At 37.2% G+C, this 27,884-nt stretch overlaps 1 protein-coding gene and 1 pseudogene across 1 annotated transcript in view; both read left to right on the top strand.

The window, feature by feature from the left end:
- Positions 1–27,884, top strand: part of COL5A2 (collagen type V alpha 2 chain) — a 143,204-nt gene that overhangs the window by 80,566 nt on the left and 34,754 nt on the right. Inside the window, exons 7-23 of the mRNA XM_021703353.2 lie at positions 4,666–4,776; positions 6,329–6,406; positions 8,000–8,044; positions 9,033–9,086; positions 9,483–9,536; positions 10,879–10,932; positions 13,848–13,901; positions 16,452–16,505; positions 17,473–17,517; positions 18,203–18,256; positions 21,302–21,346; positions 22,457–22,510; positions 24,949–25,047; positions 25,381–25,425; positions 25,543–25,641; positions 26,855–26,908; positions 27,139–27,246. Coding sequence (XP_021559028.1) covers positions 4,666–4,776; positions 6,329–6,406; positions 8,000–8,044; positions 9,033–9,086; positions 9,483–9,536; positions 10,879–10,932; positions 13,848–13,901; positions 16,452–16,505; positions 17,473–17,517; positions 18,203–18,256; positions 21,302–21,346; positions 22,457–22,510; positions 24,949–25,047; positions 25,381–25,425; positions 25,543–25,641; positions 26,855–26,908; positions 27,139–27,246 — 1,107 coding nt within the window. The remainder of the gene's footprint in view (positions 1–4,665; positions 4,777–6,328; positions 6,407–7,999; positions 8,045–9,032; positions 9,087–9,482; positions 9,537–10,878; positions 10,933–13,847; positions 13,902–16,451; positions 16,506–17,472; positions 17,518–18,202; positions 18,257–21,301; positions 21,347–22,456; positions 22,511–24,948; positions 25,048–25,380; positions 25,426–25,542; positions 25,642–26,854; positions 26,909–27,138; positions 27,247–27,884) is intronic.
- Positions 14,437–15,253, top strand: LOC123324302 (annotated as a pseudogene).

Below are 27,884 nucleotides of genomic sequence, written 5' to 3'. Positions count from 1 at the left end.
ATAACTGGAATAATTTTTGTATTGCTGTCAGTATCTTATGTTTTAATCAGAAAAATTTGTGCTGTTTAATTTTCTGTCGAATGACATCTACTAAATTTAACTCTCTAGATTTTTAGCCTTCCAAATATGTGTTTATCCATATGTGGATGGGAGAAATAGATGAGCAAGGAAGCAACAAACCACCTTGAATATATAAATAAGGAAAAATATATTTTAGATCCTGTCACTAGAAACTCTTGCCACTGGTTTCCTCTTTGATATTATTTTATGCTTCCACACATTTGACCAAGTATAGCATGATGACAATACTTTTTCCAAACTGATGCTGGAGTTATGGATGGTATTGGCAGGCGTGCCGGTAAATGACAGTTTTCCCAAGGAAACGGGGCATAGTCCTATAGGTGTGTAGGAAGGCTGTGTTCTGATGACCCTAGGCTGTTCTTCATTCTTCATGCTGTGCTTACTGAGCTGCCTCAGCAGTGTTGGGAGCCTGAACACTGTTAGTGGCTCTCCAGATGTCTGCCCAGGGTCTAGAAGGACAGAAACAGATAGAAGATAACTTCAGTTAGGTGAAGCGCAGGGGACCATGCAGAAAATAATGTGCATCACTGTACTCATGCCCTTAAATAATTGATAACACTGAGTCCTAAGTCTAGGTGGAAGTTACTACGGAAATAGTGGTTAGACTTTCAGAATTCCTTATTAGGATTCAGTGAGTCTACTCTTGCCCCGCCTTCTCTACTTGACTTAGTGTGTGATATGCTCCACTTCCTATCTTGGTTAACAATGAGACAGTCAATGAGAATTAGGGGTGTGTGTGTGTGTGTGTGTGTGTGTGTGTGTGTGTGTAAGAGGAGTAGCTATTTATTTGGAATTAAGCAAAACAATCTTGGCAGATGCCCAAATAGGAAATCTGTTCTCTTAATCCTAGCAAGCAGTGGTGTGATGGTAGGTGTTTAACAATTGACTCGTTAAAAAAAGACGTGCCTGTACTTTTGCTGATTTCCCTGGTGTAAATGCTTCCAACATGGCCAGTTGCAAGATCCTGGCATGATGTCACAAAATACCTGTAGGTAGAGTACTTTGCCTCAGGTCCTAAGACATGGAGAAGCCGCTTACCAGACAAAAGCCGTGGCTGGCACAATGTAGGCTGCTACTGCAATCTTAAATACCAGTTTCTCCCTCTGCTTCCATTACCATCAAGAACACACAGAAATCTCACAATGGAAAGCATGGTTTCTCAAGCTCAACACTATTGGTATTTGGGGCCACGTGATTCCTATGCATTGTAGGATGATTGGCAGCATTTCTGATTTCTACCCACTAGATGCCAGTGGCAATACCTGTCCTCCTCCTTCATACAATTGTGATAGCTAAAAATGTCTCTTGATGTTACCGAATGTCCCCCTGGGGAAGGAGAGCAACAGTGCTCAGGATCAAGAACTACTGCTACAGAGATACTCTCACGAAACCTTCGTTCCTAGCCAATGACCATCGGGACTGTCTCTCATCATATGTCCTTGGTTTTAACTAAGTTAGCCTGATAACTTTATAGTGACAAACTAGCAATTTGTCTGTCAGAAGATGGACAATGGTGTGCTGAGTTCTAATTGCACATGACACTTAACCTCTGTAGATCTGTTTCCTCATCTGTAAAATGGGACAATCTCACCAACTCTAACATTTCATGATGTGTGTGTGTGTCTGTGTATGTGTCTGTGTCTGTGTGTGTGTCTGTGTGTGTTTGTGGTGAATAAAGTTCTTGACCATTGAGGTAATTTATTAGTCTTTTCTATTTGTGGATGTTTAAAGGTCGCCACCTAGTGGCAATATGTAAGTACTTTTTTATGTTATGTTAATCACCATACATTACATCATTAGTTTTTGATGTAATGTTCCATGATTCATTGTTTGCGTATAACACCCAGTGCTACATTCAGTACGTGCCCTCTTTAATACCCATCACCAGGCTAACCCATCCTCCTACCCCCCCTCCCCTCTAGAACCCTCAGTTTGTTTCTCAGAGTCCATAGTCTTTCATGGTTCGTCTCCCCCTCCGATTCCTCCCCCTTCATTTTTCCCTTCCTACTATCTTCTTCTTTTTTTTTTTTTAACATATAATGTATTATTTGTTTCAGAGGTACAGGTCTGTATTCATCAGTCTTACACAATAAGTACTTTTCATTGTAGATGGCTGACTAAGATTAGTACTAGAGTATCCTGGGGGATGGGTGGGAATGAGGATAAATGGAATATTTACCTTAATATAAAATGTATATAATTCAGCTCACTTAGAAATATGAAGGTATATATTTTAATGTGTTCCCAAATTATAGTTTTTGTTTTCAATGTTTCTTAGTAAAACTGCTCATGTACTATATTTTTCTTACTTTCACTTACAATTATGTTCACTTAATTTTGGATAATTTTTACAAATTTTTATTAATTTTAATCTCAATTTGCATAAGAGTAAATCATGTAGGTTATTTAGAGTAGATGCTTTGGAGACACAGAGTGCATCATGAAGTCAATAGAAAAGTGGGCTGTCTTCAGAGTGGACTTTAAAACATGATTATTAATCACAGAGGATGGAGAAAGGACACAATTTTTGAGGATTAATATTACCCAAACTTCTCTCTATTCTCACTGACACTAAATGTAGTTTTTGGTGTTGTCTTTAGAAATCCCCTTGGGAGCAGAGATGTTTCAGCTCACTTCTTGTATAACAATACCTGGTTATCAATTAGCAATTTCACATTTCAAAAAGACATTAGAAATTTTCCACACAAGGCTCTTTGAGTAGATCAGACTACTACATTTTCTGTGCCACTATTGACAATATGAACTTCCAGCTGATGGTGCTCACATTCCTATGATCCAGGAGTCCTAGATAGCAATTAAAATCAGCCTCTTAAGTATAATTAAAAGAGTTCAGTGAATTGACAGTGGTTTAGGAGTCAGAAAATGTTTGAGTTGATAAAGGAGGAGAATAATTTTCTGAGAAATTAGTTTTTAAAGTGGAAGTTTTTCAGACTACCTACTTCTATTTGAATAGATAAGTTTGCTTATATTCTACTCTTCCAAGAAGTAAACATATCTATATGAATCTATATAAATGTTTGAATATATTAATTAAATTACTGAATAGCTATTATGCCACCCTCCCCAAAGCCATTATATGCAAACTGCCCCCTTTCCCATCTCAGCTTGTTTTATATTTATTCTTTCTGCCGTATCAACTCATATTTTAATTACTTATTGTAAGCCAGGAGGTGTTCTCATGTTTAGGCATGAGAAGCTTCTTTTATTAAACTCCAATTCCCTTACTATATTTTTCTTGATCCCTGCTTCTAATTATGAAAATCATACTGACTTTTGAGTTCTTTGGTCCCTTCTTTCTTTTGAAAGTCTGTTAAGACTTCAGGGTTAAAAAGTCAGAAAATGCTTCACAAGGCTTGTGGGAATGATGAGGTTGGGGGATGGAGCATTTCCAGCACTGAGGACGTGGCTGTTCACCAAGCTGCCTTCAGAATGTGGGTTGGGAGGAGGGTGGAATTTGGCAGCTAGAAATCATTGCTCACTTCTCTGAGAACTAGACTTGGCTAGTTCTACTTGACCTAGGCTGGGTCACGGTGCCTTTCCCTCTGTTTCTCATTGGTCTGGTCTACCTTTGGGGGTGGTAAAGGAAATAAAGTGTGCCAGACTTGAAGGACTAGAATAAAGAGGATTGAAATGTGAAAATGTAATAAGCATATATTGTGCCTACTTTGTTCCAAGAACTATACAAAACATTTAAAAAATTAGAAATGAAAAAACCACAAACCCCAGTCAAGGGGCTTTCAGATATTTTTTTGGTGGGAGGAGGTTAAGTAGGCACATATATAGTTAACTGTAATCTAAGACAGACAAGTGAATTTAGAAATTTTTATTAAACACCACAAAACCAACCAAATAGGGAAGCTTGTTCTAGAATACTGGTGAACTGAATGCAATTTTATAATTATTCCAAGAAGGCTCATTACTGGGGATTTCATACATCAAGAGTGAAGCTTTTACCCAGAATGTACAGCCATGCCCTGATGGAGAGGCTGTGACCAGTGCTGAAATCAGCAGTGTCAGCAGAGCTGATGAAATTACTGTAGGTGGCTGGATTGCTATTGATTTTTTTTTATAGGACTTTATTATTTTCTTTTTAGAGAAGTTTGAGGTTCACATAAAAATTTAAAGGTGGGCACAGAGAGTTCTCATATACGCTCCGTCCCCATATATCCATAGCCTTCCCCATTATCAAGATCCCCCATCAGAATCCATAGTTTACATTAGAATTGCTCTTGATGGTGTACATTTTATGGGTTTGGACGAGCGTATACTGGCACATATTCATCATCAAAGTATCACACAGAGTGTTTTCACTGTTCTAAAATTCTTCTGTGCTCCGCCTTTTCATCTCCCCATTCCCACCCCAGTCCCTGGCCACCGCTAATCTTTTTACTGTCTCCATAATTTCGCCTTTTCCAGAATGTCATAGAATTGGAAGTGTACAGTATGTCTATTCCTTTTTAAAATAATGAACACTTCATCTCCATCAAGAAGTCTGTGCTTTTAGCTTTCTACTAAGTACATATTTGGCAATGTGTTCTAATTTGTGCTGGCTTGTTTTCCCAGGGTCCTCGTGGTCCTCAGGGAATTGATGGAGAACCAGGTGTTCCTGGTCAACCCGGTGCCCCAGGGCCTCCTGGACATCCATCCCACCCAGGACCTGATGGCATGAGCAGGGTGAGTTCTATGCATTATTCAATATTATATTTAGATAATATGTTAATTTTAAAATTTTTATTATTGAAGGATAGTTGACATACAATGTTCTAGTAGTTTTGGGTGTACAATGTAGTGATTCAACAATTCTATACGTTCCTCAATGCTCACCATGGTAAGTGTAGTCACTGTCTGTCACCATACAATATTATTACAGTATTATTGTTTGTATCCCCTATGCTGTACTTTTCATCCCTGTGACTTATTATTTCATAACCAGAAGTTTGTGCCTCTTCATCCCCTTCACCTATTTTGCCCATTCCCCCCACCTAAGTTTTTGATTTATTATTATGATTTTAAGTTGTCTTAGTTCACATGTTGGCCCTTGACTGGAAGAGCAGCTAAGTGAATGCAGTGCTACTATGGAGTGACAATAAAACTAGGAAATCCACAGAGAATTGTTGGAAAATTCAAAATAGCATTTTTCAAAGTACCACTTCAAATTACTTGTGTTTTTCAATGTCAGTTCTGGACTCTGCAGTTTTGTTCTTTCCATTGATTCTAAAGGACTACTAATACTCTCCCCAATATAAATTGAAAAGAGCGACATCTTTCTTCTTCGGCTGTTCTCTAGGCTCAGAATGCTCACAAAATCTGTGTCATGTTGAGTTGACTGAAAAATGCTATCTGATGATTTCCCAATTTTAGTTCCCTGCCAGAAATAAAATAAAACAAAATACCTTTCTATATATGCTTCCTTGAATTCTTAGTGGCAGACGGGGATTTATGAGTAGATGCATAGCAAAACTAGGGAACATATGGACTGAAATCGGATTTTTGTTTTATTATAATTTATACAGTTGCTTCTCAACTGATTGCAGAAGGAATTGCCAATTTATTTTTTTCAACAGTATGCACATTTCCCCCACTAAGATCTGGAAATTAATCAAACTCCTGGAATATATATGGACAGTTTTGGTCAGTTGGGTTACCAGAGTCTTTGTGATGTGAAAGAGAATAGATAAAACCATTGCCAATTCTTGGAACAGTCAGAGAGTCATTAAAAGGGTTATAAAATCTTTATCAACTTACATAAATACAGTTAGAGTTTACTGGTCATGAACAAAGAAACAAGAATATAATCTAAGTAAAATAGTCTGAAATGGAAACTGGAATCTTCAGGACAAATGTTTTAAAAGCATCTTTTAGGCTTTGTTCAGACATTTGGAATGCTCCAATTGTGGGAGGAAATCAGATAAAGAGATTTAAAGCTGAAAACGATTAGACCAGCAGAACAGTATATGCTTTTACCAAGGAGGAGACATTTGGCCCATTGCAGTAGTTGTTCTGAAGGAACTTAGTTATAAAATACTCTGAGGAAGACTGTTCAATCAAAAACACATACAATGAAAAAGAACTCAAATCTCTTTCTGTGCTTTAAAGTCAAAAGTATAAAATGATTCTCAGAAGAGTCATTCTATGAGAATCCCAGAGAATGTGCATTTCTCAATTTAAAAGTTTGTTGATCTATGTCTTTTACTGTGGAAATAACATGACCAATTTGCTTTTACAGCCATTTTCAGCTCAGATGGCTGGGTTAGATGAAAAATCTGGACTTGGGAGTCAAGTAGGCCTCATGCCTGGCTCTGTGGTAAGTGCAGATTTTACTGATAACCAAAGTTTCTTGTGGAAAATAACATTATATAAAGCAAGGTTTGAATTAGCTAGTTAAAAAGTAGTATGTGTCTTCTTAAACAAATCCATCCCTCCATTAACTCATTCAGTTTATTTGTCAAACCCTGCCGTGTACCAATTAAAAGCCCAGTGGTGTTCCATTCATAACTGTGCAAAGAATTTGTTGACTTTAATAAAGGGCTGCCTGTATATTTCATTTAATATTTGAAGAAAATAAAGGATTTTAAAACATATAACCACCACAACAAAACCCATACTTTTTATGGTGTTGTTAGAAACAGTGATTTGGCAAATCACTTTGACATGGGAAGTTTTGCCATTTTAATTTTCATTATTTCCTATTTAATATCCTCTGGCTGCTTATGCCAACAACTCTACAGTTTCCTGACTGGGCCTAGTAACCATTCCCATCGTCTTTTGAATTTCTTCAACTGCCAAAGAGTCCCATTTTCTCTGGGCAAGTACTTTAACGTGGGTATTGGGAGAATACAATCTCACTGAACAAATTAACACTTATCCATCCAACTCTCCCATGCTTTTTTGCTCATAACATAATTCAAAGTCATCCCAGATTAATGGAATTCTGGGCAATAGCAAGTGTAAAGTTAGACTACATACATAACCACCTCTTTTACCCATCCTTAAACACTGCCTGTCTGTCTACTTTTTAAATCACTAGCAGTATGGGCTCATTCAATGATTACCTTGGGATATGTTTCTGAAATATATGTGTTTCCATCCATTTGAAGTTCAAATTGCATATATGTTTATTTTTTAAATGGAGCTTTTGTTTTCTTACTAGCTAAAACCCAGATCAATTCAAAATAAAAATTTAAATTTTTCCTATAAGAACAAACTTGATTTTGATTTAATTGGTTTTGCGTTTTCTGACACCTCAAAAATTATATGGATATATGATTAATACAATTTTTAAAATGGCATTTTCCTTTCCTTCCCTTTGTCATGCCTCGGTGTAATCATTTCATGTTTAAATGGAAAAAGCCTATGTGGATACTTTAAATGTTTGTTATGAAAGAAAGAAATAATCCAGAAATCTCAGTGCCATAGAAAATTTTAAACTTACATTTAATATAATCTAGTCAATATTATTGATAGCTTCCTAAATCTTTAATTCAATGTACTCATTAAAGCTATAAGAGTTACCTGCCGTGATGCTGAAGAACGCAATAGACAGTTTGAGAATTACTTAACTGCCTGCCAAGATTTTTCTTTTGTTGGATATTCTGGTTTAACAGAGCCACCCCTTAAGCATGCAAATGTTCTTGTCCCAGAGGCACTGGGTGTATACAGGCATATTCTTTTTTCTCTTTATGAGAGTGAAAGTATGTATAAAATCATCCCAAATGTTGCCCGAACCTTAATCTTCTTGAATTTAGCTGCATTCCAGATGAGTACAAATGGAGAATGTCATCATCTTTCACTGTCAAAGCTTCACTTTTCCAGATTCTAAGCCTGATTCAACATTTTTGAACTCTTTGGCCTAATTGTCATGAACACTATGCAACTTTTCTTCTCATTTGTTTTTAAGGGTCCTGTTGGCCCAAGGGGACCTCAAGGCTTACAAGGGCAGCAAGTAAGTCTTTTTATAATTAAACTACATACTATAGCAAGATAAAAACATACAAATAAGGTCTCTGTGACATGCGTGCTTTCAGCTGGCCTTTAAATTTCATATTGTAATGCTCACTTTGAACAGGCTGTATTCAATTAACTTCTATTCAGAAATATATGCTGCATGTTTTTCAAAGTTTCTTCATGGGGCTAAAGTTTTATCATCTGGTTTCTTTATGTGACTGGCCTCAATACAAAGGATTTTTATATGCCTTTGGTCATGAGATCATTATCTCATGTCATAATGAAAATTCTCCTAATTGGTTATGTGCTAACTCTGAGGCTGTGAAACCAGATCATTGAAGGCTACCACCATGTGGTATTAGAAATCACAGCCAAGGTAATCACTCCATGGGATCTTTACAAAGAGTATAATACTATCTTTCTGTAGCATGTCAAATACCAATCAAATAGTGTAGAGATATTTTTAATTTTTGTAGTGATTTGACGGGCAGTAGGAAATAATTTTTCAAAAGAAAGGGAAAAAAAAGAATTTTTAGCTCTGTCAAAGATTTCGTATTGTCATTATCATGTGTGTGGAGTCTTACTTCAAGCCATTTTATATTACTGCCCTGGATGAATAGAAAACTGTAGTTGTTGATGGTGATGAGGAAGACGATGGTCAGGATCATGATGATAAGTACCACCGATGGAACACTCCCTCTGTGCAGCACTATTCTAGGTTCTTAGCATGCAGTTGTTATCAAGAGAGCTGTAACAGCTTAATGAAGTAGGTAGCATTATTATTCTTATTTCACAGTTAGGAAATTGAGGTTTAGAGAGATTAAGTAACTCCCCCAAAGGCACAGAGCTGGAATGTGGGAGAGCCAGCAGTTTAAGCAATTGCACTATCCTGCAGGAATATATGATTTAGCATTCTGTTTTCTTTGGTTTGTATATGTAATTTACATATAATTATATTTATTTGCATAATTTGTTCCCAATTTTAGGGTGGCGTTGGCCCTACAGGACCTCCTGGTGAACCTGGCGAACCTGGACCAATGGTAAATGTCAAGTAAGCGTGTAGACCCAGTTAAAGATGGGTCCACCATCATAATGACGTTGTGAGCTCTTTCTTTTGTCAGCCCTTTCCTAACGTAGCGAGAAATTAGGGTCCAGTTCAGGAGGCCAGTATTATGTTTCTTGTGGCAGAGTATTTAAATTCAGAGGCTTTGAATATGGTTAGCAGACCATGCCGAGATACTTGCATTTGTGAAATTAAAATTTTTTCCTTTGAGTATGTAATCTGAGGCATGCAACATAAAATTCAGAATATAAATAAAGCTGTTTTCTCTGAAATTTTTCATTTGTCTCAAGAATATTTTAGATTATATCATTGGTAGGTATAGGCAAATGTAAGTAAATCTTCTTTTTTCCCTTTCATTTTGCTTTGTTTTTAGGGTCCAGTAGGTACACGTGGACCAGAGGGCCCTCCTGGAAAACCTGGTGAAGATGTAAGCTGCCTGCCTTCATTATGCTTTGCAATTTTGAAGAGGTTAAGAAGGAGCTACAGTGTTAACATGGATATTATTCATTAACTCCCAGTGTATTTTCCTCGCTCTTAGCTTTCATTAAATGCACGCAAAACTGGAGAACTCAGAGTGTAGTTCTACAAAAATCTAAAAGTATTCTTAATTTCTATGGTTTTATATTATTAGGTTCTGGTTTTTTCTTGCATCTCCCCCCACCCCAAGTTTTCCATTCTGATTTCTCCATAATATATTAGAATTGCTGTCACAATAACCGCAACTTTTGCTGGTGGAAACTCTGAAGTGAACTTAAAGAAAAATACATTGCTCTGATGGCAAAACATCATTATGAGAGCTTCATTAAGTGGAATTTTTTAATGTATTAATAATATAGCACCGATATTGCTCTCCAATGCTGAAAAAGCCATTTCTTCAATTGGATTTTTTTTAAAGATTTTATTTATTTATTTGACAGAGAGAGTGAGAGAGGGAACACAAGCAGGGGGGAGTGGGAGAGGGAGAAGCAGGCTTCCCGCGGAGCAGGAAGCCCGATGCATGGCTCCATCCCAGGACCCTGGGATCACGACCTGAGCCGAAAGCAGACGTTTAATGACTGAGCCACCCAGGTGCCCCTTCAATTGGATTTTTAAAGTTAAGACTCAACTTCAGGTTTTTACAATGATAACATGTGATCTAAGAACAGGATACAAAAACAGATTTGATTTTCTGGATTTTTTTTCTTAGTTGTACCAAAGTTGAGGATAAATCATGGGTAAACCATTAATTTCTATGTGATACTAAAACAAGTAAATATTTTCTCTTTGTGTCTCAAAGAGATTTATTTCAGCAGATTACATTGAATTTGGTCATAAAGAAAATATGTCTAGTAGTTCTTAATTATTTTATCACAAGAAAAGAAATGACAAGTCATGTTCTAAGAAACTTTTAATTCAGTGCCACATGTTGATATAGAATTTCATAGCATGTACCTGTGTGTTGTATCTGTGTGTAAATTTTGATGTTTGTAAAAAGGTGAGCTAGGTCAAATGAGTATAATTTATATTAATTTCTCCTTCGGATAAATTAATGAAACCTTCACACCTGACTTGCTATAATAGATTGCCATCAGAAATAGAGCCCAATCTCACTTTTACACTGTTTAGAGCATTGGGCATGTGCTTTCTTTTTTGGGGGGGGGGGGGGGGTCATGAGCTTTCTAAAAAAGACTTTTATCTGCAATTGACTTGTCATCTAGTCTCAGAAGGGAGCATTTTAATCCTGTTTGCCTCCCCCTCACCTTGTGCGTTTTGTTTTTTTAACCTTAAAGGGTGAACCAGGTAGAAATGGAAATCCCGGTGAAGTGGGATTTGCAGGATCTCCGGTAAGTTTATACTTATCAACACAATGCCATAGAGGCAAACTTTGAAAAGGAAAGACCATTAAAATTACCTTGTAATTCATTATATACATGTGCACTAGACACTATCACCAAGATATGTTCCCTTCTGTCATTGTGAAACAGTACATTTTGCTAGAGTGATAGCTAATTCCAATTTCCTATTTTGCATTGGCACCATATGAATAATCCTCCTAGAGCTAGATAATTATTTCATAACCTAACACGGATACTCTCCAAACTGAATGTCAAATTTACAAAGTCACCAACCTGACCTATTTCTATTTCACAACTTCCTAATCCCATTATCTTTTTAATATTTTTATTTTGTATTGTTCACTTGTCAAAAAGAACAGCTTGAGAGTTTATTGATTTGTTTTTTTATATGCTAGGGACAATAAATTATGGACAGAATGCCTCTTTGGCTGCTCCTCAAACCCTCATGTTGGCTGAAATTTGTTGTTCTGGACCCTAAAATCTTATGACAAAATACACTGATGGCCAGCACTCCTAACATAGCTACTTCTCCCCTTGGCTTACTGCAGGGACCTGTCCCTGGTAACACACTCCACCAGAATTCAGGACCTGGGCCACTTGGCCATACTCTAAACCCACCTCTCTGTCCTCACTCAGGTTACTTTGATAGGCCCTCTCCTAGGATATGCTACACAGGCAATGGGGAAAATTAGAGATAAGCAAGCAAAAATCTTCTTAACATTCTTGCTCTTGAAGTTTCTCCTTGTCTGACAACCCCTAAACGGATTCAACTTTCTATTTCCTACATTTCCTATACTCTTCTGATGTTCCTTCCCCTCAATACAACCAACAGTACTGAATTATTCTCCACTTACTTCCTGAAAATTGATGAAGTTCAATGCTGGGATTTTTTAAAAAAACAAATGAGTGCTTATCTTTTAAGGGAACTTATAGGACTCCAAGGATTATTTAGTTTCAAATATAAAACCAGTTCCCCAGCTCCCTGCTCTCTCTCTTCCCTTTCCTCCCCCAGCAGCCTGGGGAGTCAGTGCAGACCGAGGCATGAGGTTTAATTAGCACAGATGTCCACATCAGCCAACGCAGGCTCGAACATCCCATCCTACTGTGCTCTCGCACATCCTCTCGGTGTGGGCCCTCTGTGGGGAGGAAGCAGGCCCTGCCAGCATGTCGCAGATGCACCCGGCAAGTTCTGTGCAAGGACACATGTGATTGGGGTGTGATGACAGTCTCGGGTCAGCAGAAAGAGAAAATTCTATGAGTACTAGTACATCTGGTTCATTTTCTTGCTGCACTAGAGATATGTAATTGCATGAGAATTCCCTTGCAGACCACAAAAACTCAAAGTTAAGTAATTATTTGAAATAGCATAGCTCAGTAATTCTCCTATAGGCTGAGTATATGGAGTTCCCTGCTCAGGAAGGAGGGGGAACAAATATCAGTAAAGGGGAGCATTCCAGTGGACAGACCTACAGGAAATGCTTGAAGTGAAGAATTCCCAAGCAGGGCTGCATAAACAGAGGAATTAGTGGAATTTTATTTGTTCAGAGAGACATGGTTTGATGTGCCCTGACTGTTAAAACCCCTCCTTAAAACATTACAGAAACATTCTCCCTAAAAGAGGTCACAGAGGAATGATTGCTTTGCTTTTATCATATGAATTTCATTTATTGAGTAGTTAGTACACAGTGAATGAAGGCAATGATGTACAGAACAGAAGATTTTGCCATCTGTCTGAGATTGTGTTAGCACAAGAGAAGTTCCTTAGGAAAGGTTTAGGAGAAGTGCTATGAGTGTTAAGACAAATGTTAAATCATTTCTTCAGTTGTTTCTTCAGTGATTATTCACTGAATGCCCACTCACCAGGCATAAGGCTAAGTGCCAGGGACATGCAGATTAATAGTAATGGTTGATAATAATTGATACATGAATCTACGCTAGCAATGTACTCAGTCTACTGGTGCCAGTGTTAATGGCATTCAATTCAAAACCAAATTAATGTAGACAATGAGAATAAGTGAATAATTAAGTCACTGGGTCCTTACCTATTTTAAGAGGGTATGAGGAAAAAGTTGCAAGCATCATTTCAAAATAGTTATACCATTTGCATTTAATTTTCTGTTTGATTCCTATTGTTTTTTAATCTACTATGCTTAGGTGGAGGATGCATAAAATTAACACAAATTAGGGAATTATTGAGTCTAGGATCCAACTTGTTCTCTCCATAATTCTTGACCAACCCTTCTGTTGGATATTTCCTTTCTTCAGTTAATCTTTAAAACCATCATAGATCCATAAAACTTCTCCTGAACATTTTACTTAAAATAATTTTGATCACATTTTAATGTGATCTTTCTAATCCTATTCTGCTGCCAATATTTAGTAGTTCAGAGAAAATAAAACACCTTGATGTGTACAGACGTATTTATTCTTCTACCACAAGTAAAGCACAATATAGAGAAAGCATAGTTTTCCTTAAGTTCCTTCCCTGATTTTTTTCCACATACAATTGATATAGTTGATCCAGACATTGAACACGTTGACTCTGGCTTATTTTCCTGTATTTTATCTGTTTGGGTTTTGTTTGTTTTTATGTTGTTTTGTTTTTTGCTACTAATTATAATACAGTGATATAGTTTAAAAATTTGGAAATGTCATCAAATCAATACCTGGCACTAATCCAGGTCTTTGTGTAAGTCATGTTTCCATTCCTAACAGTGAGTTTTCTTTGCTAATTTTGATCACATAGGTGTATTTTGACACAGGAAAGTATACTGCTCCTTTCTCTTCTTTGATATTTTGCTAAACAAAACTATAGTATTAGATTTTTGGAGAACAAAATTATGTTAAACAATTTCCTATTCTTATTAATAACTCTCAAATGCCTTACCTATTTTTTTACACAGGGAGCTCGAGGATTTCCTGGGGCTCCTGGTCTTCCAGGCCTGAAGGGTCACCGAGTAAGTTCAATCCTTCATCATCCTTTCAGATACTATGGCTTATTGAGTAGGGTCTGGGGAGCATTACCTTCAAAATCTTTACAATTCTGTTTGTCAGTTGTCCTTAGCTGGCTCTGGTCTCAGTATTCATCTGTGGTTGCCAAATTCACAATGTTTTTTTATATTTCCTTTGAATTTCATTTGATTGTATAAACAAATATATTTTGTGTTCTTACTATATGCTGGATACTGTACTCCAAAAGAGGACACAGTGATGAACGAGGAAAATCCATAGCCTCAGCCTCAGGCTAATGAGGGTTACGGTTACAAAAAGACATAATGACTACATAGTGGAATAAGTGACATGATACTAGAGAGCGCTAGATCATGGGAGGGATCCAGTCAGCCCAAACTGGGGAGGCCATAGAATGCTTCTGTCTTTATAACTCAAGATAATTAATATGTAATTATTATATGTTATGTACATATATAGAAATTACATATCACTCAAAATGGAGGTAAGGCCTCCATTGCAGCAACAACGTATGCTTGACCACACAAGGTTGATGGGCATGTAACGGAACCAAAGAGAGCCGTTTCTAGAAAGGATTCTGTAAAGCCTGATGCCCATCTAGCAGTGAAGAAAGTTTCCATCAGCGGTATTAAAGAAGATACAGAAGAATAGAATCTGAGAGACTACTTCAAAAAGTATGGCAAGATTGAAACCATAGAAATTATGGAAAAAAGGCAGACTGGAAAAAAGAGAGGATTTGCTTTTGTAACTTTTAATGATAATGATGCAGTTGGTAAAATTGTTGTTCAGAAAAAGCACACTATTAATGGGCATAATTGTGAAGTGGAAAAGGCCCTTTCTACAGAAATGCAGTCTGCTGGATTACAAGGAAGTCATGGAGGTAGATCTGGCAACTTTATGGGTGGTGGAGGAAACTTTGGTGGAAGGTGAGGCTCTGGTGGTGGAAGTGGTGGCAGCAGAGGTAGCTAAGGAGGAGGTGATTGTGGCAACGATGGTGGTGGTCCTGGTTAGAGCGGTAGAGGAGGCTGTGGTGGTGGTGGACCAGGATATGGACACCAAGGAGGCAGATATGGTGGTAGTGGTGGAGGATATGATGGTTACAATGAAGGAAGACATTTTGGAGAAAACTATGGTGGTGGTGGGTGCCATAATGATTTTGGAAATTACAGTGGACAACAGCAATCAAATTATGGACTGATGAAGGGGGACAGTTTTGGTGGAAGAAGCTCGGGCAGTCCCTGTGGTGGTGGTTATGGGTCTGGTGGTAGAAGTGATGGATATGGTAGCAGAAGGTTCTAAAAAAACTCAGAAGAAAAGGCTACAGTTCTTAGCAGGAGAGAGAGTGAGGAGTTGTCAGAAAAGCTGCAGGTTACTTTGAGACAGTCGTCCCAAATGCATTAGAAGAACTGTAGAACTCTGCCACAGAAGGAATGATGATCCATAGTCAGAGAAGTTACTGCAGCTTAAACAGGAACCCCTTCTTGCTCAGGACTGTCATCACCCCAGTTTGCAAACAGTGTAGCTATGGATTAATGCAATGTAGTGTCAATTATATGAGGTCTTTTATCTGTTATAGCTTTTGCTTTTTCGTTTCATTACATCAGGTGTAGTGCCTGGTAAATTGTGGTAGTGCAGCCAGGAATAAAAAGTTGAAAGATTTGTAACTTTTCAATATTTGTGTAGTTCAGTTTTTCTACTTTGTATAGTTCAGTTTTTCTACATTATAGTACAGAAACTTTAACAAAATGCAGTTTTGAAGGTGTTTCCTTGTGAGTTAACAAGGAAAGAAGATCATTGTTAATTACTATTTCGTATGAATTTTGCTAAAATTAACTGTAAAGAAATACTTGCTGACTTGCAGTTTAAGGGAAATCTATTCTCCGCATTTCCAAACCATGAAATGAATGGGCTCTGACATGTGGCGAGAATAGGTATTTGTATGTTTGCAATATGTTTTAGATAAATAGAATTGGGTATTTGGATTAGCATATTTGTGAATTTAATAGCATTAAGATTTACTCTGAAATGAAAGAAGATCGCAAAATTCCAGAAAAAAAAATTACATATCTATCAGTCTATCATCTATCTATCAGAAAGCATGGCTGATATTTGATAAGTATATACGGGCTGTCCTCTGTTTTGAGTAGTTGAACTTCTGATTAGAATGCTTGCTGCTATACTAGTTATTAATTATTTTGAATGTCTTCCCTAGCTATAACCCATATTCTATAACTGTATAACCTCCACAATTACTTGTCTTCTCTAAAACCACCATAGATTTTTCATTTGTAGCTATAGATTAAATTTCTGTGAAGTCACAAAGATCTGAAAGGTGAGGACATTGCAAGTTAAGAATGGTACTTTAATTTTCTTTGAATAGGCTTTCAAAAAATGTTGAGAATTTGGAAACATTCTGGGTAACAACTTTAAATATCTGTTTTTATAAGACACTTTCTGTGAGCTTATTTTTGGTTCTTCTTTTATATATCTGAGAATAAAAAAAGCAGTAAAATACAAATTTATATTTTTCTCCTTAGGGACACAAAGGTCTTGAAGGCCCTAAAGGTGAAGTTGGAGCAACTGGTTCCAAGGTAACTGTATAAAACCTAAATCTAACATCACCATTGCATTTCTGGCTTGCTTCAAGTGCCTACCAACTTTTCAGAACCCCCTTAAATTTTGGAGGAAAGAGGAGTATAAAAAAAAGAGATAGTTGAGTAGATAAATACAATTTTTCATAGATGAGTGGCAATAGATTTGGCAGGATACATGACATGGCTTAACTTTGCCACCAAGATTCGACATCATGGCACTGGGTTTCTGCCAATGTAGGATGGGTGCTTTCCTCACATGAAGATGGTACTATGAATTCACCTTCTAAAACACAGTCACTGTTTTATTTCTTCAAAAATATCTGAGAGGTTTAAATAGTTTATTAGCTCCATTATTTAGTACCCTTTTGATTCCAGGGCCTTCTAGCCATTGTTTCTTCCCAAGATGTGTTTATGTTTCTAGAGGAAGAAAGAGACCATAAAAGAAGTACAGAGGACTTTTTAGTGGGAAGCATCATGTGAGATATATGAACATATATACACATATATAAGTGTGATGTATGTATGATATATGTATGTGTATATATATGTGTGTGTATATATATATATATGCATTGGCTTTAATTATTTTATTTTTAAACTTCTTATAATCTTAAAGGAATATTAGTCAATTTTAGCTTTCTGAAGTTTTACTTGGACTAAAGTATTATCAGACATAAACATATAATTACCTTTTTGATACTAATTAATGTGAACAGATGTGATAGTTTCATCAATCTTGTTTACATCCTCACTTTTATTTTATACTTTCTTCTATAGAAACTAAATTGCCATTGCATTTTAAGAAAAAGTAATACAACAGAATTTTGAGTTCCTTCATTTCAAGTATGCCTTTCAAATGCTCAGTTTGAAAATACACTTTTAAAATGACACACACATGGAAACAGTGATATGAATATCAGTTGTAGGTTTTTCGTACTATAATGTAATCTCATTTTTGCTTTAGGGTGAAGCTGGCCCTACTGGTCCAATGGGTGCCCTGGGTCCAATGGTATGTATCAATTTAATTCTTTGGTGTTTTTTTTTTTTTCTTTTTAGTCTATATAAAGAGAATGTTTAAATGGAAACAAAACGACATGGAGAAAATATGTTAGCTGATGAAGTAATCTTGATTACCAGCTGACAGACAAGCACATCCAGAGAATTGCACCCTTTGAATAGAAAAGACTTCTTGCATTTCATTGTTTTCCTTAATCATTTAACGCTCTTATTCTTTTTCTATAGTTAGTGTTCACATCAGGATTAGTGTAGATTTAGCCCATTTTGGCTACATTAATTGAAATCTATTTAGGTAAGAGGTGGTAGGTTATGTATCCCCACAGGTAGAGATTTTTTTTTTTTAAGATTTTATTTATTTATTTGACAGAGAGAGCACAAGCAGGGAGGAGTGGCAGGCAGAGGGAGAGGGAGAAGCAGACTCCCTGAGGAGCAGGGAGCCTGATGCTGGGCTCGATCCCAGCACCCCGGGATCATGACCCGAACTGAAGGCGCTCACTTAACCAACTGAGCCACCCAGGTGCCCTGGTGGAGATTTTTTCAAACCCAAAGTTGCCCCTAGAAATACTACTGTTTGGTAGCCAATTATATTGAGTCTCAATTGAATTGAGTGATGTAGTCAAACTACCTTAGAATTCAAATAAGATGCTTCAAAGGTGTTTTTTCTCTCTCATCTGTAGGGTCCAAGGGGAATGCCAGGAGAAAGAGGGAGGCTTGGGCCACAGGGGGCTCCTGTAAGTATGCATATTTCAACTCTCTCAAATGAACTGAATATGTCTTTTAAATGAGAATATAGTACTGGTTGCCTACTTTTTAATTTTTCAATTTTCTTCCTTGCTTTTTATTTTGAAATAATTTTATGTTTACAGAAAATTTGCAAAGGTAGTATAGAGAGTTCCTGTGCATGCTTTACGTAACTTCTGTTAATGTTAACATCTTATATAACCACAGTACATTTGTTGCCTACTTATATTAATACCAAAGTTAAGAAAATTATAAAAAACCTATAGCAGCATGGAATATAGTCCGTGGAAAAAATATAAAATTTGGAATAGTAGTAAAATTATGATAACAGGTACCATTTATCAAGCAGTTATTATATGCCAAGCATTCTTCCACGCTTTACTTCATATTCATCACAATCCTGAAAGGTAAGTACTATGAGTGTACCCTTTTTAAAGAGCTGAGTTTCCTGGTCATCTGTCTTTGATTTATTTTATTATTTTTAAAATATTTTTTATTTGTTCATGAGAGAGAGAGCACGTGTGAGCAAGAGCACGAGCAGGGGGGAGGGGCAGAGGGTGGGAGAAGCAAACTTCCCACTGAGCAAGGAAAGGGCTCGAACCCAGGACCCTGAGATCATGACCTGAACTGAAGGCAGACACTTAACTGACTGAACCACCCAAGCACCCCTGTGCTTTATTTTACATGTATAGATTGAGAAATGCCCTTGCTGTCTGCCTATGTACCTTGAACCTAGCTAGGTAGGGGGCATATTCTATTGATTCTCTTCACAGCTCTCTGAAGGTTAGGCTCTACTTGCTAATATTTCAACCTTGCAGTTCATTATATTGCACCCACTTTAATTTGGACAATTAAGGACTGCACCTAGCCTCTATTATTACGGGATCTTATCATCCCTATTAATATTAGGAGTCCCAGGTTTACAGCATCCCCTGCTGTTATCCCTAGCTACAGAAGACAGCCACTTTAGAATTTCTCAATAGTACCAAAGTCAGAGCCCTGGTTGGGGAGAAGTGAGACCCTCTCACTAGGCCCTTGTATCCCTTTGAAGATAAAGTGTCCTCTGGAAACGTAGAAACTACTATAGAATGTAGTCAGCTGTTGCTTATCCATCCTTCCATGGTATATCCGATCTCGTATGTTCACTTCTCTGTGCTTTATTCTACTCTCTGCCAAGGCAGTTTTGGCATTGCTACATCACTCAGTGTGGGCCATTGCTCTTTCTAAACCATCTCTCATGTTAACACCATTTTTTCAGAGTCTTCATCAGAGTGTTAAATATGTATCATGGGAGAGTATTTCCATATTATTAAAGTTCTCCACTTTATGTCTTTTCCCTCACGATCCGGTACCCTCAGGACCTACTTCCACACATTCTCTTTTGGATTCTGCCTCTACATGATGTAAGGGACTCATAGCTCCTTTGGTGTGTATCTTTCCTCTTTTATCAGAAGCAGCTTTTCCTCAACTCAGTTATTTCGTGACTTGATGCTAGTTATTGATCTGGTGGCTGAGCAGCAGGGGCAGGTGGTGGTGGTGGTAGCATATATTGTCTGGTAAAGTAGAGACTTCCGCATTATCTTTAAGTGAGGAAGAATAAGCTGTTAATGGTGGGAATTTCTACAGGCCCACAGACTTCGGAGTTGAGATTTCAGAGTTCCCAATGCCAAATTTCATTTCTTCTAATCAAGGGCCCTGACCATAGGGCATAACAGACTTTCTGTGGTTTAGAATTCAACCTTCTCAAGAGCTCTTGAAGCTTTATCAAGTCCTGGGTCCAATCTTCAGCTTTTTCTTCCCTCTGATTGTAGAAGATTACAATATCTTAAAGTGCTTCCAAGGAGTCTTATATTGATGATAAATCACCATTAGCCTTTCAATGTCTTTCTCCAATGTATTCATTTAACAAGATCCATGCAATTCCATCAACTTGATAATTGCTACTTCTTCGAATCCTTCGCAAGTGTCTGAGCTATGTACCCATAGCCCTTTCTCTTACGCTTGTGCCCTATCTCAATTTGCCACTGGAGACAATATCTATTGCTGCATCGCCCCAGGATGTCAAGAGTGAGTCATACTTCATCTAGATAGTCAGTGAGGAATCCAGCTTTAAATTTCCATTTTAGAGTCTGCTTTCTTGTACTTCTTCTGGCACCAATGGTATTAGGATGTCAGGTCAGGTTTCCTAGGAAACAGCATCAAAGAAAAGACTTGTGTGCAGGGAATTTATTGGGGAGTGATCTCAGAAGCTACATTTGTGAGGAAATGAATAAAAAGCAGGGTTTGTCACAAGGAGAATTTAAGCTGTATACAATTACAACAAAGAGCCCAGTCTCCATGAGTTGTCAGTTCCATGAGAACTATGGGGTTGGGATGGCTCATCAGACTTGTCTTAATGTGGGGGGGGGGGGGGCGGCGGCCAATCCTTTGTACTACTGCATTGACCTTGGAAGAGGCATAACCTCGGGAGTGCTAACTCCTTTGCTGAGGGCAGTTGGTGGGAGGGTCTTAACTATGAGCCATCAGCTTACACCACTTCCAGCAGTGGTAGAATGATTACTTCAGTGCTGAAGGAAGATCTAGATGATCACCATAGCATTCACTACTACTTAATTTCCTGTGTGTGTGTGTATGTGTGTGTGTATGTACTTTATTTTGCTGTTGTTTTTACGAGGAGCACATTCCTCCTCTGAGTTAATCTGCCTATTAGAAAGACTGAGGTGTATAAAATTTCATTGTCTTTGAGTTCATTTGATTGCAAATCATACATTCAAATAAAAAGGATCATTTTAATCAGTTCCATTTTTTTTCAATCTTGATTTTTCTTTGTTATTGTTGTAAGGATGGGTGTGTTTATTACTACCCTATCAATGTTGTACAAAAATGTATTTTTATTGCTATTGACCCAGTTGAGGTTGTTGTCAGTTAATATTTATTCTTCAGTTTTTAACATGGAAATTTTTATAAAACAAGTGAATTATGAGCAAATACTGTAGAAAATGTAATTTTACCTTGTCTCTTTTTCTCCTAATTAGGGACAACGAGGTACACATGGTGTGCCTGGAAAACCTGGGCCAATGGTGAGTTGTACTACTTTCATATTCACTTCATTCATTTATTCTTCCATTTGTACATTTGTTAACATTTACAGAGTACTCACTGTGTCCCAGATACTTGGAATAAAAAGGTGAAAAACACATAGTACTTATCTTTGGTAACTGCCTTGTCTATCAAGGAGAGATACATCGATTAATATTGTAGCATAATGCTGTTGCTAAGTGCTATGCTGTACACTGTAACGTGAAGTTCAAATATGGGAACCTACTGGTACCTAGACCTATAGTGAGATACAGATATTAAGGAAGACTTAAAGAAGAACAACTTTCAAGCTAAGTCTTGAAAGATGAGTATATAAAATGAGCTGTAATATAGCGTGGTCTATAGGATGGATAGATGAAAAAAAACATGAGGAGCTCAGGAAAATACAAGGAGGGTATCAGATTTGAAATGATTTGCCCTTAGGATCTTTCGTGCCTTTTCTTCATAAAAAGGAAACAAAAAGATAGGAGGAAAAAATAAAAATAGTTTAAAAGGGATTTTATTACTGTAAAACAGATGGAATTACAATACAGTCCTCAAAGAAGAATCAGGATAACCTAGAATGGAATTCCTCTTACACTCACTCATTTCCTTTAAATCTGGCCTTTAAATCAATGGTTTAAACTCTATGCACACCTTCCCAAATATGGGATAGTGACAAATATCCACATATTAGCCTGAAAAAAATCACTCTAAAATACCCAGATGATTCTTAAGCATCATTTTTATAAAGTGCAGTCCTGGGTTTTGGTACAAAACCTAACTTTCTAAAAACTGTATCACTTGGTCAGCACAAAGAAAGTTCATCTCTCAAGAAGCAATTGTTTCAATAATTTGTATTTGTGACTGACTTATTCTCTAATACACTACAACAACAAGTGTTTAACACCACTGGACATGGCTTTTAGCACTATTCCATACCAATGTTGGAAAGTACTTATAATAAAATGACATTATCTTTGTGATTTGAAAGTACTAAGTGGATTAATCCTATGTGTCAAAATACAGAATGTTGTCAAAGAATGAAAGATGACTCAATTAGATACTGATTAAAAAACATGTCTGATCACTTTTCTGGTTTCTTTTAACAGGGTCCTCTTGGGATAGCTGGATCGTCTGGTTTTCCAGGAAATCCTGGGATGAAGGTAAAATGTTAATATATTTAGCTCTTGATTACAAGAATTACTTGATTATATGAATCCTGAAGTGAAGAATGGCATTTCCTTAATTGTATGGAGGTTGCTTAACTAAGGAAAAAGCCTGGAGCATTCTCAGTGTCTATTATGGTAGGGAAAAAAATTACTGTAAAAATTTAAAAATGAGATTACTAAACAATATGTAATTAAAAGAGAATTACTGATAATCATACAATTGTAATATCAAAGAATCTGTTGTGTTAGAACTCTAAGCTAGACAATTGTAACAGCTGCAAGGAATAAGAACTTGAACTGAATTGGAACTCTGTTCTTGGATACAGTGCCTGGCAGTAATAAATAGCAGAATGTTCTAAACAATAGGAGGTTAAAATAAATCAGAGGTTGTCAAAAGGCTGTTCTCTCACACAATGCTGGCTTTCGCTCCTCCCCCTGCCCCTACCATTTACACAACCCATTAAAGGAATAGTCAGGGAGGCTCTTTGCCTTTCCACATGGGAATGATTAAAGTATTCTGTTGGGATGGTTTACATTTGTAGGGAGTCACAGTTTGTTCTTTCAGTGTTTTGGATGATAAATTCAAGGATTATAGTAGGAGGTTATTAAGATTATATTAGCTAAATTAGTGAATATATTCAGAACACTTCTTTCAAATGTTAAACAACACAATACATTTGACTACCCCTCACACCCAGTTTCCCCTTGGCAATAATTTTCTTCATCTCACAGAGGGATTTACTCACAAGATTCTGCTGTACAAAAATGACTGTAGCTATGGCAATCACCTCACTTCTCTCAATCTTGTCTTCTCATGGAATTTCGTTGAAGGTTAAGTGATGCCCTCAATATAGATCCAGGCTTCTTGTGAGGAGTGCTACTCAAATGGGCTTTGAACCTGTTGTTTAAAACCACCACCACCACCACCAACAACAACAACAACAAAATTTTAAATACTGTGAAATGTGATCGTCATCAAGTCAAATTATTCTTCAGGCTCTCTCTAATGCTGTCTTTAAACTCTGTGCCACAGAGATGTGGCTGCTTTAAAATGATACCCTAAGTCATTTCACTAACCAGTCCCTTCTTTCTGTGCACTTGGGCTCCTAGGACCTTCTTGAGGTCCCCTCTGTTTCTGATCTGCGCCCCTAAGTCCTAATCCTGCTGCTCCTGGCTCTGGCCATGGAGGGCCCATCTTCCCTATGTTCCCTGATCAAAATATGCAAAATCCCTTCCCCTTTCATGTGAGACCCTCTACCCTCAAACTGAGCTCTGGCCAGAGATTTAAGGATAGAATACTCACAATGGCCCGGACTGAGATTTAGCAGAAAGTGGTTTCTACTCCTACTGTGGCATCTAGATAAGACTCTTAGAATCACAATTTATATAGCAGTTCACTCTGCATACTTCCTTTTCCTCCTGGGGTTTTCTAGCACTGGCTGTTGGCTACTGAAAACTGCTTAAAAAGTCAAACACTTTGCAAAACTGTTTTTCTCAGAAATTATTTGCCTATCCTATTCCCACCTCCCCAGGCATAAAATTCCCAGATCTTTGTTTTTGGCCAGGATTCTGCTATACCTGTTAAATTCTTCCATGGTCTCTGTTTTTCCAAATGAAGAATAAACTTCCACATCCAGTTCTTTGTATTTCAAGGATTCAATAGAGATTTTATATGTCTTATTGGCACTAATGAACACCCTAAGGCTTAGAATTTTAGTTCTTTTTTTTTTTTTAAAGATTTTATTTATTTATTTGAGACAGAATGAGAGAGAGAGAGAGCTCATGAGAGGGGGGAGGGTCAGAGGGAGAAGCAGGCTCCCCAACGAGCAGGGAGCCCGATGTGGGACTCGATCCCGGGACTCCAGGATCATGACCTGAGCCGAAGGCAGTCGTTTAACCGACTGAGCCACCCAGGCACCCTAGAATTTTAGTTCTAAAATTCCAGATCCAGGTCCCTCTAGGATTAGATCTACATAAGGACCTAATATATTATATAAAATACAGAAACCCACTTAGCTTTAAATTTCAGATAAATAAAGAAAAAATTTTCATATAGATAGGGCTCAAATATTGCCTGGGACAAACTTATACTTAAATTATTTGTTATTCATGTCAATTAAAATTTAACTCAGCAGCTGTACTTGTATTTACTATCTGGACCGCTCTCTTGGGTTGAAATAAGAGTAGCTATCAGGTAACCTTGACCACTTGGCTCTGCTGTTAATGCTGCAGACATCCTCACACTCGAAGGGGTAGGAAAGTGAGTCCACTCCTTAAGCTAGGTTAGGCACACATCCCTTGTAGACCAGTTTGTGCTCATGACCACTTAAAATACTGGAGGATAAAATGTGAAGCTCCAAATAAGCAATAAACTTTGAACCACACCACGTTTATATTTTTCTTAAATTAATATTTCTTTTGTGCCCTGTTAGGGAGAAGCAGGTCCCACTGGAGCAAGAGGCCCTGAAGGTCCCCAAGGGCAAAGAGGTGAAACTGGGCCACCAGGTCCAGTTGGCTCTCAGGGTCTTCCTGTAAGTTCCTAGCACATTTAAGAATGATGTTCTTAACAGAAAGCTTGACACGTTTTATAACATCAGAACGAAGGCAATCTATTTTAATATATCTTCTTTGAATTCTGAAGGAGTGTTTGCAACTGATTTTAGAAAACATATTTCTCTTGACAACTCTGCAAAATTTTATCTATTTTTATGGAAAGGGAATTAGTTATAAAAGTGAGTTTTATGATATAATGGTGGTTGATGTTTTTATAATAATTTTCTGCCTCCTTTTAGAATATGGGTGGACATCCAAAGACCACCCTAAACATGGCTTAATGTCTTATAAACTTTTCATATATCTTTTAGGGTGCGGTAGGAACTGATGGGACACCTGGTGCCAAAGGCCCAACGGTAAGTAACTAACTGCATTCATGCCACGAGAAACTCAAATGGACATAATCATTTGGACGTTGACCACAGACTTCTACATAGGTCTGTGCTCATCATGTCACTCTTTCACTCTGCTAGGGCTCTCCTGGTACGTCTGGTCCTCCTGGCTTAGCAGGTCCCCCTGGATCTCCAGGACCTCAAGGTAGCACAGGACCTCCAGGAATTCGAGGCCAACCGGTAATGTCCTTTACAATAATTATCATCTATTAGTATAATCCAACTAAGATCACCAAGAAATATAGTATTCAGTGAGATGCAATGAAACATAGATAATGTGACTTATCTGAATGAGGCAATTGAAGATAGAAATCTTTGTGAAGTAGAAGCCAAGTGTTAATGAACAGTTTAGGGGTTTAAATTCAAAGGGGAACATTACTGTGTTGTTTTGGATTTTAGTGGGTTTTTTATTTAAAATAATAAGGTCGTGACTTTATGGTTTTCCTCATAGAATTTTATCAGTAGCTGAATAATAACCATTGTGGAAATATTTTTGCAAGCCAGTGTGAAGAAATGTGGAGGTTAGAATGACAGTTTGGTGAAAAATGGATTCAACAGCCATTTCTTGAGAGTTATCGTGAAGAGTGACCCCACCATATTGTTCAAATTGAGTGAATTTCCATATTTTGTGAAATTATTTATTAGAAAAAATTATGATGAGCCCATAAGAAATAAACGCATTGAGAAGTTGTGCTTATATATTTTTAGCTTGATATGTAAAAATTAAAACTTTCTTAGCACTACCTAAAATAAATACTTTGAATTCTGTTCCAAGTAACTTAGTTATGCTAATAAATCCTTTTAAATGCTGGTGACAGATTTATTAAAACATGAGTGTTGCTGATATTTCACATTCGATGTTATCATGTTCTCAATTTAGCAATCTGTTTCCCACAAGTTTAACTGGTATTTAAAGAGACAGATACATAAAACCTCAGAACACTCCAAAGATGAAATGCCATATTTGGAGCTATCAAACTGTCAATAAAGAGAACATAAATATAAAATTATTTTGATTCTGGGTAAATAAGTCTATTTCCTAAAATAAACCTGAAATAGATTTATCTGTAGAAGTTGTCATTGTTAGTTCTAATTTTAATTAGCAAATTGGAATAACTGAATAATTCTAATTTTTCTAGTATGTATGATAAAACAAACAAGATTTTAAAAATAAGTCTCTTGAAGACCACCGTAAAATAGACAAGCTGCTACCTAATTATACTAGATTTTATAAAATTTCACATACATTCTACAAGACTTGCAAAATTAAAAAAAAATGATAATACAGACTCAGCTGCAGAAAGTTTTCAAGGCCCATTTACTGTAATTAATTAAAGCAGGTTGGACTGGCTAAATGTCCTGGTTCTCATAACTATTCATACTTTTATTTTAGGGTGATCCAGGAGTTCCAGGTTTCAAAGGAGAAGCTGGCCCAAAAGGGGAACCAGTAAGGCTTCATTATTTTTGTTTAAATGATAAGAAGAGCACAAATATTGTCCAGGAGTGCACAGGTCAAAATGCTCAAGTGTTTCAAATAATAACAATGACGAATATAGCTTTGGATGGAAATAGTTTAATATAGTTTCAAATTTGTAACTGACTTCATTGAATGAAGCTTTTGACTATAACTCCCTTGTACTCTGGCTCTTTCTGGTAACCTCCTTCTGTTTTTACTAGGGGCCACATGGTATTCAGGGTCCAATAGGCCCAGCTGGTGAAGAAGGCAAAAGAGGTCCCCGAGGTGATCCAGGAACAGTCGGTCCTCCAGGCCCAGTGGGAGAAAGGGTAAAATTTGAATAATAAAATAAATTCTTAGAGTTGTGGGGGAATTACATGGGTAAGTTTTGGGATAGTAAGGAAAGCTAGAGCAGTTAAAAGAAATGCTTGCAAGTGCATTGCATGGTTCAGTATGGTTGTCTGTGAATTCAAGGAGCCAACTGTTTAATTATTGCTCATTCATTCATTCATTCATTCAACTAATACTGATTGAACAACTACATTCTGCCAGTTTGATATATTAATATATTGATATATAGTTGATATATTGGTGCTCAGTGAAAAAGAAGGCTGTGATCCCAGCCTTCATGTGGGGGCTAGTAAACAATAGCTTGTTCTAGTAGGGAGATAAACAATAAGTCAACAGGCAAACAAAAATATAATTGTACATTTTAGTAAGTGTGGTATACACTTAGGAAATAACAGGTGATGTGGTAGAGAGTAACTTTGAGTATATGACGATAGTGTAATATTAGATTAGGTGATTAGGAAACAGGATTCTTTGGGAAGATGGCATTTTAGCTGACATCTGAAGATGAGGATGAGCCAGAAAGAGAACTTGGGAGAAAGAACATTGTCAGCAGAAGAAATAGGAAATGCAAAGCTTGGAGGCCAGGAGGGTTGGTGATTTCAGAGATTAGAAGATG

The sequence above is a fragment of the Neomonachus schauinslandi genome, chromosome 3, assembly GCF_002201575.2.
Source record: "Neomonachus schauinslandi chromosome 3, ASM220157v2, whole genome shotgun sequence".
Lineage (NCBI taxonomy): Eukaryota > Metazoa > Chordata > Mammalia > Carnivora > Phocidae > Neomonachus > Neomonachus schauinslandi.
This window is presented reverse-complemented; position numbering and strand designations above follow the sequence as displayed.